Source organism: Daktulosphaira vitifoliae, unplaced genomic scaffold (genome assembly GCF_025091365.1).
Source record: "Daktulosphaira vitifoliae isolate Bord-2020 unplaced genomic scaffold, ASM2509136v1 Scaffold_2, whole genome shotgun sequence".
Classification (NCBI taxonomy): Eukaryota; Metazoa; Arthropoda; class Insecta; order Hemiptera; family Phylloxeridae; genus Daktulosphaira; species Daktulosphaira vitifoliae.
Genome location: NW_026099573.1, coordinates 15,963,439 through 15,983,462, shown reverse-complemented (window position 1 = coordinate 15,983,462; position 20,024 = coordinate 15,963,439). Strand labels below are relative to the sequence as shown.

Genomic DNA, 20,024 nt, shown 5'->3' with positions numbered 1-20,024 from the left:
GTTTTTATACATGAAAGTGTCGTATTTGTAGATTGAACAACGGGGTAGTCACTGTCTAAAAAAATATTGCAATATCCTGTCTAAACAATTTTAAGTGCACTAATGGAAATAGTTAGTTCCAAAAGTATTTTAAATCTTCCTTTAAGCCTTATTTTATCAATGTGTTCAAAAATTGTTTTATTGAGTGATTTTATTTTTACTGAAATAAATTTTACTGCACTATTTGTTTTTAGTGATCACAAGGAAGTGGTCGAAACAGACAATAGGGCATTAGAAACTAGCCTGTCGCTCAACGATATTCTGCCCATAAATCCAAAAAATTACGACAAAAATCGAGCACCCAAAGTTCAAGGTCAACCAACCATCGTGTATTTCCACGTGACTGTTTTATCACTAGACTCCATAAATGAGGAATCCATGGTAGTGTAGAAATTTGACTTACTACTTTACTTCTATTGCAAAACATTTATTGTTTTTAGACGTACGTAGCTGATATATTCTTGGCACAAAGTTGGCGGGATCAACGACTAAGAATGCCAGAAAATATGAGCGAAGAGTATCGTATACTGGATGTTGATTGGTTGCACAAGATATGGCGCCCTGACTGCTTTTTTAAAAATGCCAAAAAAGTTACTTTCCACGAAATGAGTATACCAAATCACTATCTTTGGTTATACCATGATAAAACATTATTGTACATGTCCAAGTAAGTCTTTATAAATAAAATATTGGGTCATGTCAGACATTAGTTATTAAATATATTAACAGGTTAACTCTAGTTCTATCATGTGCTATGAAATTTGAATCGTATCCACACGACACTCAAATATGTTCGATGATGATCGAAAGCTGTGAGTATTAATAATAATAAGCCATTTTTAATTTATTTTTAATATTTACAATTACTCTAAACATTGTTTTTTATTTAGTATCTCATACAACTCACGATTTGGTTTTTATATGGAATATGACAGATCCCTTGGTAGTAAATCCAGAAATAGAATTACCACAATTAGACATATCTAACAACTACACAACAGATTGCACAATAGAATACTCAACAGGTATATGTATAAACTATAGTTTTGTTGTACAGAAGTAGGTCCAACTAGTATTGAAGGCACTTATAAAGAAAGAATTTTTTTGTAACAACTATTGTTAGAAAATTAAAATTATATGAAATTAAAGTCACTCATTACTTAACTTTTGAAAATGTTTCGGAAATACTAACACTTTTAAATATATCTTAAATTAAAGCTTATGTAATGTATTTTAATTTGAAAAAAAATTTAGGCCTCTAAACTGGTCTTCGTGATGAAATAGCCTTATGCTATTTCTGTGTTAAATTCTCGATTTCATATTTTACATTTGTAACTTTTATATAATATAATTTTATTTCTATAACTTTTGAAAAATGTATGGATTGCTACAAATTTGTTATAAGAAATACTATTAATATATTTCATTTGACATACTTTTGATTTAAATTGAACTATTTTCCTTTATACAGAGGGTTCAAAACTTTAAAATGCATAGAGAAACTAGAACTTTTTCAGTTTAATTTTTAAAAGTATTTCAGAAATACTGACACTTTTATGTACATCTTAAATAAAAGCTTATGTAATATACTTTAAAATGAAAAAAAAAATTGAGGACTTTATTTTGTTTTCATGATGAAAACGGACATCAAAGTTGATAATTAAAAATACGATTTTTGTAAAAAATTACAATGTTAAATTATTAAATATCAATTTCATACTATATTTAATTGCTTTAATAAATATTTATTCATATTTTACACTAATAAATCATCTATACTATACCCAATTATGCTACATGCCCACTGTCCCGCGACCCAACATTTTTACTATTACTGAAAAAAACATTCTTACATTATGTAATTAAAAGTTGCATAGTCTCATTTTTAATATAATATTTTTCATTTAACACAGTGGTAGCCTTATGAACTAAAATAAATGTAACTACTTCAAAACTCAAATTTTATTCGTTAATAAAACTGTCAGTCTTAATTATGGATTTTTAAGTAATCTTTCAACCTGTTTCAATAAATATTAAAAATATTAATTTAATTTAAGCCAAACTTTTTTATATTTTGTTGTATAAATGTAATAAGTATTTCTATGAAACAAGTTATCTAGAATCGTTTGAAAAATTGTTTAATATTTAATTTTATTATTTTATATGTCATATTTAAGAATATTTTATAATTAAACAATTTATTTATAGAAATTAAAAATAAAGCCGTATTTATATATTTAAACATTTGCTGAACTATTATATAAATTTTGATTAATTATAATATATAAATGTAGGATAAAATAATTGTATTACAACATTTAATGATTTTCTATTTGTATTGGCATTAGAACCACTCCATCTGTTGCTTTAAATTTCAAATCTAAATTCATAAAAAAAATTATTTTTTTACTACCGTTAGGTTGTTTAATACCAATTGGATTGGTATATCCTGGTGAAATTTAAGTGCAGAGGTTTCCCGTACCCTTCTGCACTGGGAACATGGAGCTTTTTCGCCACCGTAAAAGCGCACGTATGGTCACCCATCCGTTCACCTACGGCGGTAGGCGCGGTTTTACACTAGAGTTTTGACAACAACTAGTGTCACCACCGCGCAACACCACGTCCCTGTATAATAAAAAAAATTATAAGACATCGAATTTATACATTTTCATAAATATTTTTAAATACCTAGTTGAATTTTCTCATTTATTACAAATGTTTCTTCAGTGATTGGATCAAATTTGAATCCCAGTTGAAAATACTTTTCTATAATTACACTTCTGATATAATCTTCAACTTTTCTGGTTACGAATTTGATGAATACTAATTTTATGCCTTGGTTAATAATGTTTTTATATTCTTGATGCCACTCATTCCATAAATAATTCGTATCATAAGGTACAAATTCACAATGGATATTAGCTTTATTAATTACATTACTTATTTTTGTTTTCAGTAAAATATCTACTATATCTAATGTCGAAAAATATGTATATAAATCATTACGCGATAAAGATCGTTCTAAAAATTTGTCAAGAATATCTTCTATTTTCCCTAATAAAATACCTAATGTGTAGTAAATTCTATCACAAGTAACCAATGGTTTGTCTTGTAATAAATCTAAAGCGTCCATGGCACCTTTCATCAATGTTACCATTGGAACAAATAACTTTGATATTATATATATGAGTTTTTCGGTGCAAATGCATCCATTTATTATGTCGTTTTCTATAAATTTTTTTTCACAAATTTTTTTAATGTTGTCAATTATTATAGATAGACTTTTTAAAACTTTTCCGTATGTACATCCCAGATGTATAGATAATGCTCGTACTATTTGATACCGTCTATAGTGAATGGCAGGTTTTTTAATCAAATTATGAAGATAATATATATTACTGTGATATCTTATAAAATACACGTCATTCAAATTTTTCCATCCTGAATATGTTAATATCTTATCTAAATGATTTGATTTTTTTATTAATTTAGATTCTACTTTTGTATATAAAATCACAAAAAATAATAAAATTACTAGTTTTACAGAAAACATTTTGAAAATAATTAAAATGAATAGTGTTGTAAAAATATAATTTAACGAAGCTGAAAACACCCATTTTTATTCAGTTCTACATTTATGAATAATAAAATAAACATTTATGATGAAATATTTGTCATATAATAATAAATTCGTTTAAATATCTTTAATTTAGTATTATTCAAACACATGATTGTAATATTTTTTAATATTATTGAAAAAAATTTTGTTACATTAACAAATTTTGTAATTAACAGTTGCGCTAGTTTCATTTTTTCATTTCGCAGATTAAAAATTGCTATCGTATTAAAAAATATGCTACTTTTGTGTTAAAATTCACGATTTTATATTTCTATAACTTTTTGAAAAATATATGGTTCAATAACATTTTTTTTTAAATACTTTATAAACACACCATTTATCCGACATATTTTTTTTATAAATACAAGGGGTCAAAACTTTAAACACGTGTACAGAAACTAGAACTATTTCAACTTAATTTTTGAAAGTGTTTCGGAAATACTGACACTTATTTTTTATCTTTAATATTTTAAAGAAATAATTTTCGTCAGATTTACTGACTATCATTAACAGGGAACGAGGGAATTTATATTATTTTTCAAGGACTATATCTTCAACTAAATACGATTTGTATCAAAGTAAAATTAATATCTTCTGACATTCACATCGTATTTAAAATTGAATAGAACTATTAATTTTAAACAATAACTATTAAAAATATAACAAAGACAACATTATAAACATCCATTGAAACATAGCATATTAACTTCAATTTTTGGTTTAACAAGGTTAAAGTTCTCATTATTTACTATTAAAGTTATCACTATTGATTTTAGTGTAAGGCAATAGTTACGAAATTACTATTAATAAGTAACTTAAATGAAATAACGTGCTATTTTTAATGTTATTTGGAAAAATTTATATTTGTAATAATTAAGTCAAGAGAATTATTTCAGTGTATATTGTCATATATAATATTTTTATACTATGTACTTAGTAACATTGTTCTTATTTTACTATTGATGGTCGTACTCTTGATAATATCATAGACCTATAGTTTTTAATACATAGTAAATAAAAAAGAAGTCAAACTTATTTTTATTCAGTGATGACGTGGCATAGTTGGGTCAAGTATAATGACATCTGACAGTGATGTCACTATCATAAAAAACGCTTCGATGCAAATTTTTAGATAATATTTAATTTTAAAAAAATGGTGGATTATTCCAAAAGCTACATGATCTGCTATTTCTTAATTTATATCCTGATTAAGATAAAGTATATCGAATGAAAAAGATATATAAATATTATTTCTCATAAAAAAATTGTGTTGATTCATACATTTTTCAATAAGTTATAGCATTATAATGTTAAAAATGTAAAAAATAAAATCGAGAATTTTCACACAAAAATAGCATTCAGTAGCCATTTTCACCTTGAAGACAAAATAAAGTCCGAAATATTTATTTTCTATAATAAAATACATTACATAAGCTTTAATTTAAGATATATATAAAAGTGTCAGACTCTCCGAAACTCTTTCAAAAGTTAAGTGTAAAAGTAAATTTTTTGTGAAAAAGTTGTCATTTTAAATCCCCCACTGTGGGAAAGTAAAGGATCAGATTTATAAAAATATATATATAATGATTTGGTCATTATTAAAAAAGTTATGGCAGTTTTAAGTAAAAAAAAATTTAAAAATTAGCGATTTTTAAATTTGTATTTTTTTGGAGGTTTCCTCCATTTATGGGGAACGAGGGAAATCGTTTCAATTTTTGACGGTAATGTCTTCGACTAGATACGATTTGTGATCTTTTGATGTATCGTTAAAAGAGATCAGTCTTGAGATCGGAGAGCTGAGAAAAAGTGGTAACAGACACAAAAAAAAAAAACATCATAGTAAAACCAAAGATTTGCATCGAAGCTAAAAAAAAAAAAAAACACACATCATAAGAAAAATTAATACCCTCTCAGCTTTTTATCGAAGCTAAAATTGTATACAACTAAAACTGTTGTAATTTATTTTTTCACTAGTTTTTCTTGTGGATAAACTAGTACGATAGTTTACTTATTCACTAGTTTCTATTTATATTTCAAAATTTAGAGATTTTAAGTGTTTAATTTTTTTTATATATAATGTTAAATTATAATAAAAAGTAGTTATTAATTTAATTGTCATTTTAATAAATTTATTGAAGCATAATATATTATTATTAATTATATAAAAAGAGAAACGAATACAAGTATGTGGAAGAACGAACCTCCACGCTACACTCTTATGAAAACATAATAGCCTCCTTCAAAAAAAATTTGCCTCATTTTCCTTTATAGGAGCATTACATTTATCCAATGATTTCAAATTTGAGAGGTTGTAAATCTTAGTCTCTTAAGTTTAATGTTAAATTTTAGATTTTAATTTAATATATAATGTCAATACTTGTCTCAAACAAGTACTGACAGATTTGACAAAACACGGATTTGGCAACTCTATGAAGGACTTCCTCAAATCTCTTGACGTGAACTTATTTTAAATTTTTAATAAAGGGAAAATAATGACTTACTTTTTAAAATTTACAGGGAATTTCACTTGTTTAGCAGTTGTTTTTAACTTGCGGAGACGTCTAGGGTACCACTTATTTCACACTTACATTCCATCAGCACTAATTGTAGTCATGTCATGGATATCTTTTTGGATCAAACCGGAAGCGATACCAGCTAGAGTCACGTTGGGCGTGACGTCACTTTTAACTCTTGGTAAGACAAGTCTTTCCAAATTATTTTGTGTGCTATTTGAACAATTTACTAAATTATACTTATTGCAAATATTTTAATAAAATATTGAATTTAATATTCAGCTACTCAAAATACTCAATCACAACAATCCTTACCTCCTGTTTCTTACGTAAAAGCTATTGATATCTGGATGTCGTCGTGTTCCGTGTTTGTGTTTCTATCTTTAATGGAGTTTGCGGTTGTCAATAACTACATGGGACCAGTAGCTACTAAAGTCATGAAAGGCTACTCTGAGGAGGACATCCGCAGCGGAGACGAATTTAAGGTTATTTCAATATTTTTTAATAAATTGGTGTATATCAGTAGCGTAGTCAAAGTGACAAAGTGCAAAAACCCATAAGTTGACTGCAATTTATATCTTGATTACATTTATGTTTTATAATAGGTTTTAGTCATTAAATTTATCAGTTGTTAAATTCATTTTATAGTACGATAAGGTTATTTGAGTGTAAGTGTTTATTTTAAATAAACATAGGTGAACAACTAATATTCACTGTGTCTTTTCCCCTTAGTTAGAAAACAATGTGAAGTCACTAATACATATTTCTTTAAAATATATTTATAATAATTAGAAGTTTGTAAATTTAAATTTTATGCTATTAATAAAATTGTTGATAATTTGTACATTATAAATAATCTTCTCTGATAACAATAATTTAAAAAGAAAACATTTTATTTTTAAAAAAACATTCACATTTTTATTGTACAAGGTAAATAAAACAAAACTTCAGGACTAAATACATAATAAAACTGTTATGATATTTAATGTTACAATTACCGCCGGCCGTTTACCCAGATTGGTGGTGGAAACGGCTGATAAGAATCAATTTGTTTCCATCACCCCTTGTTGCCTGGCTCGAACATCTAATATAATTAAAATTTAATGTAAAATTGATTTTATAAGAAAAAATTTAACAGTACACATATATTGCACTCTGAACATGTTTTTGTTATTAATTGTTTATAATTAACAAATAAACAACTAGATATATATAAATATTACATGTCTATGTTAAAGAAACATTATATTATTGTTTTAGGAATTGGATCCTAAAAATCGAAGCCCTATTCGAAACATACCAACTGTAGCTGCTACTCCTCAATATCCTACTTTTTGCAACGGCCGTGCTATTGCCTTATATATTGATAAGTTTTCTCGATTCTTTTTTCCCTTTTCTTTTTTTATTTTAAATGTCGCCTACTGGACATCATTTCTATAAAATATTATGTAATTAAATTCCCTTTTCTTTATTAGATTCGATGAAATTTTATATAATTAGATAATATTTGAAAAAAAAACTTATTTGTTTATATAACTCGCGTTAAACTATTTGTCAATCTGATTACTTTATTAATTAAATAATTAGTGGTTACTATTTCTGTTTATCAGTGGCACAATTCAGTATCGACTGTATTTCACGCAGTCAATTATTCAATCCGAGAGGGTTAAAGTATAGCTTAAAGAAATTTAAAGTTTAATTTGGGGGTTCAAAATATTCACCTCTGGACTGAAACATAACAGCACTCATATCCTACCTAACTAAACATATCAATGAGATGGAAAAAATAATTTTAATGTCAATAAAACAACTTAATATTCTCATTTATTTATTTTTTTTTTTTGTATTTTTCATCAACATAATAATTTTATAAATGAGTAAACAATAGTTAAATATTGTAATCTTCTATCCTGTAAATTACATAATTTTGTTAAAGCTAAATGTAAATAAATAATAAATAGAGTTAAAAAAAAAAATAAGTAATTAATAAAATAAATAATGCATATATTTGAAAAGGCTAGAGTGATTTAAAATAACTTTGTAATAATTGGATAAAAACTTAATTTGAACAAATAGTCTGTCAGTTAAAAGGGAAAACAGGAATATTATGTAAACAAAACTGATCTCTTATCTATTGCACATTAATAATGTATATAAAGTATTGTTATTGGCGGAAGACAAAAATATGGCAGTAAAAGATATAATTATTACAATTTTAAAGAAAACATTGCGTGTAAAAGGAATTTCACAGTAACATTTTAACTTAAATTTTAAATCGTACAACCCTCAACCAAATTACTTTATTTTACAGTTAAATAATTTAAGAATTTATTTTAATTAATTCATTACAAATGTACATTGCAAGTTCTAGCTCTGATTAAATAAGTTTTAATATTGTTATTATATACATAAATAATGTGTAATTGTTTAACAAAAAAACATTGTTTTTAATTATTTATTTAAAATCTTTTACTATACAAATATAAATCTGTACACATTTAAAAAAACATGTGTTATAATGGTAAGAATTATCTAATCTCATATATCATTAAAGGCCATAACATATTAATATTGTTTTTTCATGAAAAACAGTCAACAACATATGAAATTCATGTATACAATACACATAAATTTTTGTCAATAAATTTACAATACATATTTCAAAGTTAACAAGTTCAATTTTTAATTTTTTTTTATAATAATAATTAACATACTAAATATATGTGCAAAAAAAAATTAATACTTATAATAGGGTAACATTAACAAAAGCATCGAGTGTTAGCTGAAGTGGGTTGGATAACAAATATCAAATTTATCAAAATTTCAAGTAGTTATTTTTAATGAGTTGAGCTTTATTTAAATGCCTTAATTATATTTATTTAGGAACAAATATTCATTAATTTAAAAATAAATTTAGATAAACATCAAGTTTTTTCTTCTTCTATTATTGCATACAAACTTATAATAAAATGTAAATTGCTAATTATGTGAAGATATTACCAAAATTTTCTAGAAATTTCAAGTTTCTCAACTCAATACAATAAAAAAAGGAAATCATGGCAGTTTTATATCATTATTATTTTTTAGTAATATCGCCAATAGGTTAGAGTATATAGCCATTAATACAGCACAAATTTCAAATGATTGTTTTATTGGCTAGTTTGTTAGTTTATTTTAACAATTTTTTATATTTTATCAATAAAAAAGAAAATGCTTGTTTAAAATAAATAAATAAATATGTATTAATGAAAATAAAAAATACAAAAATTAAATTAAATTAAAAATATCTTCTCTTATAATTTACAGAACAAATTTGAGAAACCATCTGAACAAGTTTTTTCATAGTAGATTGTTTCCTAAAAACTTAACTAAAAAATAAATTTAATTAAAAATATTTTTATTTTTTTGATTTATACTAACCAATTAAGTCTTATATATAATGAACTCAAAAAAAAAAAAAAGACTGATTTTTGATTGGTCATTGAGTTTTGAATTCTTTAGCAATGCTATATGATACTATTTTGTTCCAATCAATTTTTGTTCTTGTTACTGGTAGCTGGCGTCGAAGTGCTTTAAATGTTGTCTCAGACATTGTCTGATAGTTTTCAGTGATAGCTATTTGATATTCATTTTCAGCATCAGCAGCTAACTTCAAGATCTCTTTAACAGTTAGCTCCTCAGTCTGAATAAGTATAAAAACAAAAATATAAAATAAGTCAAAATTACTATTAACAGTTTTATATCATTTATTATAATAATAATTTGAAGTAGAAATTTCATTTATTACCGTTAAAGGTACTGATTCTTTAACTTCTTTTGATGCAACTAACTGAACATTACCGTTTTCATAATAGTGAACATGAATGCGTAGAAATCCAAGAACTTCAATGTTATTATTTTGGCCAATAGTAATTGTCCACTGAGACCTCCAACGACCGTTCCTAAAAATCACAGAGAATTGTGTGAATTCCAATAACAGAATAAATTGAAAATTACTTACCAAAAATTCTTAGCTTGAAATTCATGATCTTCAATACAAGCAGTTATCACAGTTAAAGCACTTTCTTTTTTTGCAAATACACTGCATGTTCCATGTTTGTAATGTAGAGAAGTATAGTTAGTAAATTCAGTTTCAAAAGCTGATCTCCAAGCTTCTATTTCTGTTTCAGGTTCCCAACTCTAAATATAATTTAACAGTATTACGTATTATTGAATAATCTTAACTGTTTTAAAATTATATCTACTTCATAATTAGAAGCTTCTTTTCTTAAATGGTCAAACTTAAATGATTGTTTAGATCTAGGATCAAAAAACTTATTGGATCCAAGATCATTGAACTGTGTAATTAATACTGGGTGTTCACTATTTTCAATTAGAACAGGCAATGTTTGTTCTTTATTGTACAATGCAAATGCCCTAAAAGTCAAGTATAAACTTAAAAGAAATCTCAAAAGATTAAATAAAAATTTAAAAATTTAAAGTTTTTAAAAATTGATATGGAAAAATTATTTTTATTTTTTAAGAAAAAATATTTGTATGCTAACATACCATCCAGTTCCTTCCTTGAGTAAGGCATCATTGTTTACCAATCCCCGAACATCTTAAATAAAACATACATATTATTAAATAATATCAATTATTTTAGTATATAAGTGAATCAGGTAAACCTTTAATAAAATTATAAAAAATATTTAAAATATAATAGTGAAATTTATTTTATCTAATAAATGAACAACTTAAAAGTTAATATTCTACAAAATGCATAGTATTATATAACTTCATAAATCATAAAATATAATGTAAAAATAAAATTCATTAAATAAATCTGATGATAATTAGGGGAGTTGATTGATATGAATTTGTATAGTGATATTATAAAATACCTAAAAACACATTATACTATTTTATGATTTTCTTTCATTCAGGAATTCTCCATGCATAATGAGTAGTAGTAAATCCTATAATGTACAATTATAAATTTAATTACAATATGTAATATTCTTTTAATTGATATTTTTGTTACTGAAAATGATGTTTTAAGTAAATTCAAATTAATAAAACTTATGTACAGCAGTCTAGTGTCAACTTCATACATTAATAAAAATAGACTTACATAATGTCAATTAAACAAAAAATTATATTTACCGTTGAAGACTTCATTAAATTCTCCAGGTGGTGAATGCAATATGAAATCAGAAACAATTCTGACCTAAAAACAACAGAAATATAAAAAAAAATATGTAAATCCCCACTGATATTGTAACTCAAAGTCAAATATATATCTTGATGTTTAACTGAATTTAATTAATACTTCAATAGATATAAGTGATGTTAGTTCAAATTTGGTTTAATTAGATATTTCTAAAATGAAAATAGAGTTCATTTTTTATTGAATTATCTCAAGGTATAATTCCATATTTCAAATTCACACTAATGTAATTCAATAGTAATTAAGATACAAATGATAAATTATTGGAAAATCTCACCTTTTCTTGATCTGAAATAACTTCTTCTCCTTCCATAGCCATAATAATTATTTCAAAGGATTATTAAAAAAGATATTTTAAAATATTTTGATATTTATTTATAGTCAAAATGACCAAAGTATTAAAACAAAGTTTCACGTTAAGTTTTTTATTTAACTCAAGAAAATATTTTGATGTAAATAGGAATTTAAATTTGTAAAATTAAGTCGCGACACCAAAATAATAGATACATCAAAATAATTATTATTTAAAATATTTGAATTATGTTAATTTAGCATATACCAAACGGAAAACCAACAATATTAACTTTATATAAGTATTAATATACACAAAAATACATAAAATACGATTGCGTGAAATCGGCGACAATAAGAATGAATCACAGTTAATTGTTATTATTATTATTTTTTTTTACTAAGCTAAGGAATTTAATTTTTATTCGAGATTAAGAGGTTATGAAAAGGACACGCACGCACAGCCGCCCTGTTATCAATTTTCATAACTTATTTTACAGATTTCCAACTGGTGGTGGGGTGACGACCGATGTCGATTTCTATGGAGGAAAATTGCTATGGAAGAAAAAATATTCGTCTTTTTCTGACTGAACTATGATTAGCATTATATTTTCACAAATTCCATTTGTTTTTATAAAGGAATATTACATTCTGTTAATAAACAAAACAATATGTAATAATTATAATCACAAATATAATTAAAAATACACGTATATTATGATGAGGAAAATTATTAACTTTGTACCGCTCCTTTTATTCATTACTAAAATAACTTAACTTGTATATATATATAGAATAACATATAATCGGAGATATTTTTATAGAATTAAATTCTTTAATAATATTTTTGGTTAGATATTTATCTATTTTAATATAGATCTATGCCTATAGTTTCGTTCAATGTTGAGTAATTTGAGACGATAGAAGTTATAATACAATTGCGATTATAAAATGATGACATATACTAGTGCCATGAAATTAAATATATTTAATATATATAGACAGACAGAAATTGTTTCAAAATTTTAAAATGCACAATTGAAATTTTTAGTAAAAGTTTAGTTGAGAGTTGTTAAATAAATACATTATTTTTTATTAAGATAATTAAAACGATTCTTAAAACAATTATCATTTCAAAAAAAATCTATTATGAATATTTTTAACCATGACATATTCTAAATATAAAAATAATAAAAAAATCTAATGTTTTATCTGCTGTTAATAACATTTTGAGTGACATAAAAAATGATTTGATGTGCAGTAACTGTTTATAGGGTAGATATCTATTTTAAAAAAAGTGGAAAGAGCAAATGAATTTTATTAATAGTTTATTCTACCTTCTTATGAAACTAAATTTTGTCAATGTAATAGTTGATTAAATAGAGTGGATGGGTATAAGATTTTGAAAATTAACCAAATGAATAAAATAAAATCTGAATAACCATTTCAGTAAAATCAAACGCCAATTTTTTAAACTCTTGTACAATTTTATATAAATTTTGATAAGAAATAAGTTTAACATTCTTATATTATCAATTGAACAATAACTCTTAATCGTTATCATTGACCTATTTTTTTTTTTTAAATTTGACCTGTCTAATTATTTCATTTGTCATTAAGCTTAAAATGTTTTATTCTAATTTAAAATTCGTAATTGTTTTAATACTTACTTAAATTTGTTTATAGTATTATACTTTATAAATTGTAGTCGGAAAATTATTATTTTTCCTTTAAAATATAATTTATACAAAAATTACTAATTATTTATGGGTATTTTTTTAGGGAAAGTGAGTAATATTTTTTTTAGTAAGGTTTTGGTGGTACAATTTTTAAATTGTATGTAAATAATATATTTTTAGAAAATTTAAAATAATTCAGATGTAACGAATACAAGATTTTTATACATTATATCTTGTCTTTAAAATCTCTTAGAGTCTATTGAAACATTTTTTTTACTTAATGTTATAATTAAAAAGTGGATTTATAAATTTTATTTTAACTATTTTAAAAGGACCTAAGTTTGCAGTTTTTTTTTTTTTTTTGGAATACACAGTAACTTGGAATATTTTTTGTTTTAGGAGAAATATATCCCCTAATCCTCTAATCCAACCTAAGTTATATCACATTGCTATGTTTTCAAGCCTAATAATACATATTTGTACTGAACGATGATCTATTTAAAATACCTTAACAAAATGAATAAATATATATAAACTCATTCTCTAGTTTAATATCATAAGTTTTTCGTATAATTTTTAAGTGTAAAAATCAATATTGATTTTTAATTCTAAGTAATTATTTTTATATAAAATTAAATAATATTAATTAAACAAATGAACTTTGCAATAACAAACCAAAAATTTTCAAATTCATACTAATTAAAACTAATAACAATAAATGTTAAAAAAAAATAAAAACATGTTCATATTAAAGTTCAATTTCTAAAATTTGTTTGTGAATGTTTTATTTAAAATGAATATATTCATATAAATTATTCTATATGAACATGTTTTGACCCATTACTGAATAATAATAATAATATAAGTATTGTTTTTTAGGTAGAGCATAATGTTAATTCAAAATTATCCCTTCAAGAGCTTAAAATGTTGGAAAATCAGAAAGTAAAACTTTATTTACTTGTTTTTTAATTTTTGATTATTTTATATTTCGAATGTTCAGCAAATATTTTACATGTAACTTTAAATATTAGTAAAATAAATTAATTTTTAGGCGAGAGTTGATCAAGTTTATATAGAAGGATTAAGAAAATCAAAAAATTCAATCCTTGAACCATCAATAAAACTGATGTTTACATCTAAAACATTTTGCAATGTAAGAAATAGTAAAAAAAATTGATAAGGTAACTTGTTAAATTATTGAATAACTAAGAATTTATTAAACTTCAAAATTATTCAACAGATTTCTAATACAAATTAAATTCTAATACCTGTATATACAATTAATAATTTTATCTACTCTTATATTTTAATACTTAAAGCAATACCAATTAAAAATTACCTAGTAAATTGAATTTAATTTCAAAAAATCAAGAAAGATTTGTAATTGAACAGGGTATTAATTGTTCATAGCAAATTTAAATGTCAAAATAAGTATTTTAAATTTTGCTATTAAAGTCATTGATAGAGCTGTCAGAGTTTGATGGCAAGTCAGTAAAAATGTACTAGTAATCATGTGAAAAAAAAGGCACAGTACAAGATTAGAATCTATCATTAAGACAAATTTTACCACTAGACCACTGTATACTTATGGTCTAGATCTCGAAACAGTTCTAATAGGTTGATAATTAACAGTTTCGCAAAAAAAAATTGAAAATGAAAAGTAAACAGACAATGTTTACTTTATGTTTTTGGGGTCGCTAAATCCGAATCTGAGGTTTGTTTAACGTCATCACGTCATGGTTTTTCATAACTTCAAAAAATGTGCTTAAGAACCAAGGTATTCATTAGAAAGTAAGACAGGAAAATTTATAACCCAAATCTACTGTGCACAGAGCCTTAACCTGTAAAAATCCTAACATCATTTAGACTGACCTGACGTTGAGAGTACTTTTGGCATAATATAGTAATATACCATACAATACTTTAATGTTAATACTATACTAGGAAAGAGCAGTACTATTAGTAAGAAATTGCCTTGTTGATTTAGTTGAGTATTTACTTGGTTCTTACTTTCTAATGAATAACTTAGTTCTTAAGCACATTTTTTGAAGTTATGAAAAACCATGACGTGATGGCGTCAAATAAACCTCAGATTCGGATTCAGCGACCCCAAAAACATAAAGTAAACATATTCTGTTTAGCAACTTGTCACTAAATTTTTTTTATGAGCTGTGTAATTTAAGGGAATCACAGTATGGTATCATTATGCATTATAAATTAACAAAATTACTCAAATACTAGAGAGTTGAAATTTAAAATGTTAATAATGATGATCACTTAAGGGTTGTTTAGTAACTAGTTACCTTATTATTAAAATATTTTAAAAATTTCTTATGTCTTATGTATAGTAAATATTATTTTGAAATAAGGTTCTAGGAAATGCAGAAATAGTACGAAAAAATTTGATGAACTTAAGATGTTTTGAAAATGTTACTATAGATATAGATGTAAGTGAAGGGCCAAAATCTACTCTGAATGGTTACAAGGTATTAGTTGATTTGTTAAATCATATTTTAATTTGTTGTACAATTAATAAATTATATCATTTAGGTAACTTTCAGAACTCAAGAGCTTAAATTACTATCTGGTATTCATCATGTAGAAACTAGTGATAATGAAGGTCTAGTTAAATTTGGCTTCATTTTAAATAACTTAACAGGGCATGCTGAACATTTCAAACTAGAAACATCACTTGGCAATAGTGGTACACAAAGTTTTAATGGTTGTGTTTTCAAATTCGTTCCTGGAAATATAACATCATGGTATAATTTTAAATTATTAAAATATTGGTAATACTAATATGTCTGAAATTTAGCATTTCCGGTCAAGTTTATAAGAAAATATCCCATTGGAATTCTGTGCATGGTATTTTTAATGAGTGGGGAACTCTCTTTGATGTTTGTTTTTTAGCACCTGTTAAGGTAAAAAAAAATTATGATGTACTTATCATTTTAGATAATTGTGACATTGGTTTTTTTAAGTATAATTTCTACACTTATTTTAAATAAATAACAAAAAATGTTAAGAATATTAAATTTCAAAAATATTTTTTTAATAGAATCATTTTAGTCAAAACTTACAATATGAAGCAATTATTCGTGATATTAATATGCTGTCTAAAGAAAGTCCTTTTAAGTTACGAGAGGAATCAGGACTATCCTTAAAGTCATCGATCAAACATTTAACTACTTTAGATACAAGAGATTCAAAAGTATTACCAAATAATGGAGTGTTTTGTCAAATGGTTATGGAAGTTGCTGGTTTTGGTGGAGATATTTCATTTCTGAGAAATTATTTTATTGGACAATTTTTTTCAAAAATAACTAATGATGTTGTGAGTAAAAGTTTATTAATATATTTATTTAAGTGAATAGTTTTGTGTTCATTATCCTAGGTATTCCAAGGGTCATTTGGTGGAGGTTTTATGACAGACTTAGGAACTTTCAAGAAGCCTAACCTTATGGACAAATTTTTCCTTGGTGGTCCTATGACTCTACGTGGCTTTCAATCCCGTGGAATTGGTAGTTTGAGTAATAATTCCATTGCTGGTGTTACGGTAAATTAATTGTAGTATATTTGTTTGGTATTTATCTTCCTTAAAAATGAAGCCTTGTTTTTCATTCAAATTCATATTCTTTATTAACCTAACTAAATTAAATTTTATTAAAAGTGTCAGCATTCCATAATGTGTAAATTGAAATATTTTTTTTTTGCATATTTTAGTAAAAGCTACTAAAAACCACATATTATATAAATGCATTTTTAGTAATCTTAAACATTTTCTTTTTAAATCTTTTTTCTCGACAATTTTTTATGTGAAAGTTTTGATTAAATAACTAACAAATTATTTTAACTTATCAAAAACTTTCAAGAGTAGGATTATGTGGTTGAGTTAGATTTATGGTGGGGTTTTTATTTTATTACATTAATATAGTTATACTATAGGTTCATAATTTATATTGTTTGTCAAATATATAATCAAAATTTAAATATTATTTTAACAAATTTTTTAAGTATTTTTTTTATAATTTACATGTATATTTTCAAGTATTTTTTGTACACAAGTCTGATCTTTCTAATAAATAAACTACATAAAAAAATTCCTTAAAACATAATTTTATGTATACTATTAAGTACATTAAATTTATGTACTAACATTTATTTTAATAACCAAAATAGAGTTATTGGGTATCAGCTATTCATATTTACATAAAACCACTTTTGGGTATGGAAAATAGTAGAATAAATGATGTATTCAGACTACACTTATTTTGTAATGCTGGAAATATATCATTCATAGGTAAATATAATAAAATGATACTTCCATGAGTAAATACTAAAAATTATACTTTTTTCCTTTTCTTATTTTCCAGGAAACGATGCTAAAAGTTCTATGAGCAATTTGTTCAAGGAGTTTAGGTTAGCTGCAGGTGTTGGAATAGTTGCTCGAATAGGTAACTCAGCTAGATTTGAATTCAATTTTTGTAACCCTCTACAGTACATCAAAGGAGACAGAACAGTAAATGGTTTCCAATTTGGGGTTGGTGTTCATTTTATATAAAATGATAAACAATGAGATACCTGAATCAAATAATAACTTAACATTTTTATTTTAATGTGCCATTGTTTTTAGCATGTTGGAGATATCAGTATTATTTTATTTTGTTAAAACCAATTTTTGTTTTGTATTCTTAATTTCTTTTGGTGTAATAATAATCTATATTTTTTTTAGTAAAACAATTAAACAAAAAATTAGTTTTTCTTTTAACTGATTATAAAGATATTGTTATTTGTTATATTATATTTTTACATGTATAAAAAAATTCTATCAGAAAAAAAACTATTTATAACTTATTAAGTGTAAATATTAAATTATAAAATAATAAATTATTTATTTATTCTATTTAAATAATATTTCTAGTTTATTATATTTATAACATGTACAATTTATCATATCCCACTCAATTACTCACAAAACAAACAAAATATTGATTTTGTTTAGTTACATATATTTTTTGATTAACTAGCTATTAATTATTATTTAGCATCATCCCTTACAAGTTATAATAAACTTAATTTTTTTATTATCAACAGTTTATAAAATAACAACAATTGTTTTAATTAAGAAAAGGACAGGTCGTTAACAATTTTTCGACCATTACTTTGGAAGTTATTAACTTTTTTTATACATTGGTGGGAGAAGAAGTGTTAATATTAAAATATATATTTATATATAATATTAAAAGAAATTTTTAATATTATAAATTGTGCATAACCTTGACTCTTCCTCAGTCTAGTTTTTAAAATATGTATAACTTTCAATATACTCATTCAAAAATTGTTATTGATCTATCATTTTCTAAATTAAATCAATTTCTATTTTATAAGATAGAAATAATGCGTGTTGTCATTTAAAAAAATTAAGTTGACATCTTAATAAGTTATATAAGAGATGATGTTAAAAATAATAGCCAATAAACTTTAGTAAATTTATAGATATGAAAAAATGATATATTTATATCTACTTTTTCTCTGTGTTACACAGATCCCAGTTTATTTACTTACATAACTGATTTATTTAATAAAGGAATTAATAAAGAAACAAAAATTAAAAAATTTAGGAGACTTCAGTAAGGGCATAATTTCTACTTGATTTAATAGCTAATTTATATTAGATCTAACCATTAGATAATATAAATTTACGGCTCATTTTTAAGTAATCATAGGCACAATTAAAACAAAATTTTTAGTATTAAAAACTTAATTTCTCTTCTTTTTAAAAATATTTTTATATAAATTCACATGTAATATACTTCTTTAGATTGCGCCTATACAAGTAATGTAATTACGTATAAATTAAAAAAAGGACATGCAATACTCAGGCCATCAAATAAAAAATATTTTTAACCTCAATTTAAAAATGATTCTTATCCCTAATACAATTTAATCCTAGAGGCGCTCTTAAGCCGGATATATACTTGGCCAATTTGAATTAACCAATGTAAAATGGTAAAAGTTTATATACATATATATATATATATATATATATATATATATATATATATATATTGCTTAGTTACTCAAAAAAAATTTAATCAAACAACTAAAATTTTAGCATGTATTAAAGTGGTATGTAGTAATTGGGTTTTTTTTTTTTAATTAAAAAAACAGTTTGACATTTATACAATTTATTTTTTTAACAATTTAATTTATCAAGTTAACTTAAACACTGTTTAAAATGCATGTTAATAATATTTAAAATTTGTAATTCAAAATATACAGAGAAATTATAAACAAAATATGTATTTGAATACATTAACATTTTCTTTTATAACTCATAATACATTATTTATAAATATAAACTACGTCTTATTCTGACAGTTAATAAGTTATGGAATAAATTTTACTATAAAAATATCCTAATATTTATGAAAATTATTCGGAATACTTATTAAATAATCACTGTCATAATTATCTGGAGGATTTAACACCCATATCCCTCTTATAACAAAAATAATTAAATGGCGAAGATACAATTTTTTTCGTTAGATCCTTTCAAAAAAATGTCTTTACGAATTTCAAAAACACTCACACTACCCACTGTCACATATAAATGAGCAGGAGACTATCAAAATTTCAAAGTATATCTGGATTCAATACAATTTTTTTTTCTC

The 20,024-nt window shown here is 24.1% G+C and overlaps 4 protein-coding genes across 9 annotated transcripts in view; 2 read left to right on the top strand and 2 right to left on the bottom strand.

The window, feature by feature from the left end:
* Window positions 1-8,170, top strand: part of LOC126899639 (glycine receptor subunit alpha-4-like) — a 12,901-nt gene extending 4,731 nt beyond the window's left edge. For both annotated transcript variants that reach the window (XM_050674685.1, XM_050674684.1), the window contains 7 exons: window positions 234-420; window positions 480-706; window positions 769-851; window positions 930-1,064; window positions 6,176-6,352; window positions 6,454-6,656; window positions 7,432-8,170. In XM_050674685.1, the coding sequence (XP_050530642.1) occupies window positions 234-420; window positions 480-706; window positions 769-851; window positions 930-1,064; window positions 6,176-6,352; window positions 6,454-6,656; window positions 7,432-7,611 (1,192 nt within the window). In that variant the 3' untranslated portion in view covers window positions 7,612-8,170. The remainder of the gene's footprint in view (window positions 1-233; window positions 421-479; window positions 707-768; window positions 852-929; window positions 1,065-6,175; window positions 6,353-6,453; window positions 6,657-7,431) is intronic.
* LOC126899649 (uncharacterized) lies at window positions 2,268-3,489 on the bottom strand. Of its 2 annotated transcripts, none has more exons than XR_007702660.1 (2): window positions 2,728-3,489; window positions 2,268-2,664 (listed from the first exon to the last, which is right to left on the bottom strand). XR_007702660.1 is itself a non-coding variant. In XM_050674702.1 (2 exons), the coding sequence occupies exons 1-2, from the start codon at window positions 3,194-3,196 to the stop codon at window positions 2,358-2,360; spliced, it is 531 nt and encodes a 176-aa protein (XP_050530659.1). In that variant the 5' UTR covers window positions 3,197-3,489; the 3' UTR covers window positions 2,268-2,357. The 2 variants fall into 2 exon arrangements, 1 of the variants encoding a protein (XP_050530659.1); XM_050674702.1 differs by having other exon boundaries at window positions 2,268-2,419.
* A 1,268-nt stretch (window positions 8,171-9,438) lies between the features above and the next one.
* On the bottom strand, window positions 9,439-12,072 carry LOC126899645 (F-actin-capping protein subunit alpha). Of its 3 annotated transcripts, none has more exons than XM_050674696.1 (8): window positions 11,658-12,072; window positions 11,317-11,380; window positions 10,720-10,771; window positions 10,416-10,587; window positions 10,172-10,350; window positions 9,959-10,112; window positions 9,592-9,853; window positions 9,439-9,527 (listed from the first exon to the last, which is right to left on the bottom strand). In XM_050674696.1, the coding sequence occupies exons 1-7, from the start codon at window positions 11,697-11,699 to the stop codon at window positions 9,650-9,652; spliced, it is 867 nt and encodes a 288-aa protein (XP_050530653.1). In that variant the 5' UTR covers window positions 11,700-12,072; the 3' UTR covers window positions 9,439-9,527; window positions 9,592-9,649. The 3 variants fall into 3 exon arrangements, with proteins under 3 accessions (XP_050530653.1, XP_050530651.1, XP_050530652.1); XM_050674694.1 differs by having other exon boundaries at window positions 9,439-9,539; window positions 11,658-12,071; XM_050674695.1 differs by having other exon boundaries at window positions 9,439-9,534; window positions 11,658-12,071.
* A 1,172-nt stretch (window positions 12,073-13,244) lies between these two features.
* On the top strand, window positions 13,245-18,183 carry LOC126899642 (sorting and assembly machinery component 50 homolog A-like). 2 transcript variants are annotated; one of them, XM_050674688.1, is made up of 10 exons: window positions 13,245-13,458; window positions 14,230-14,292; window positions 14,402-14,503; window positions 15,720-15,836; window positions 15,901-16,112; window positions 16,166-16,271; window positions 16,409-16,684; window positions 16,745-16,906; window positions 17,530-17,650; window positions 17,724-18,183. In XM_050674688.1, exons 1-10 carry the CDS (start codon window positions 13,438-13,440, stop codon window positions 17,909-17,911), a joined length of 1,368 nt encoding a protein of 455 aa, XP_050530645.1. In that variant the 5' UTR covers window positions 13,245-13,437; the 3' UTR covers window positions 17,912-18,183. The 2 variants fall into 2 exon arrangements, with proteins under 2 accessions (XP_050530645.1, XP_050530646.1); XM_050674689.1 differs by lacking the exons at window positions 13,245-13,458; window positions 14,230-14,292 and having other exon boundaries at window positions 14,402-14,531; window positions 17,724-18,182.
* The last annotated feature ends 1,841 nt before the right edge of the window (window positions 18,184-20,024 follow it).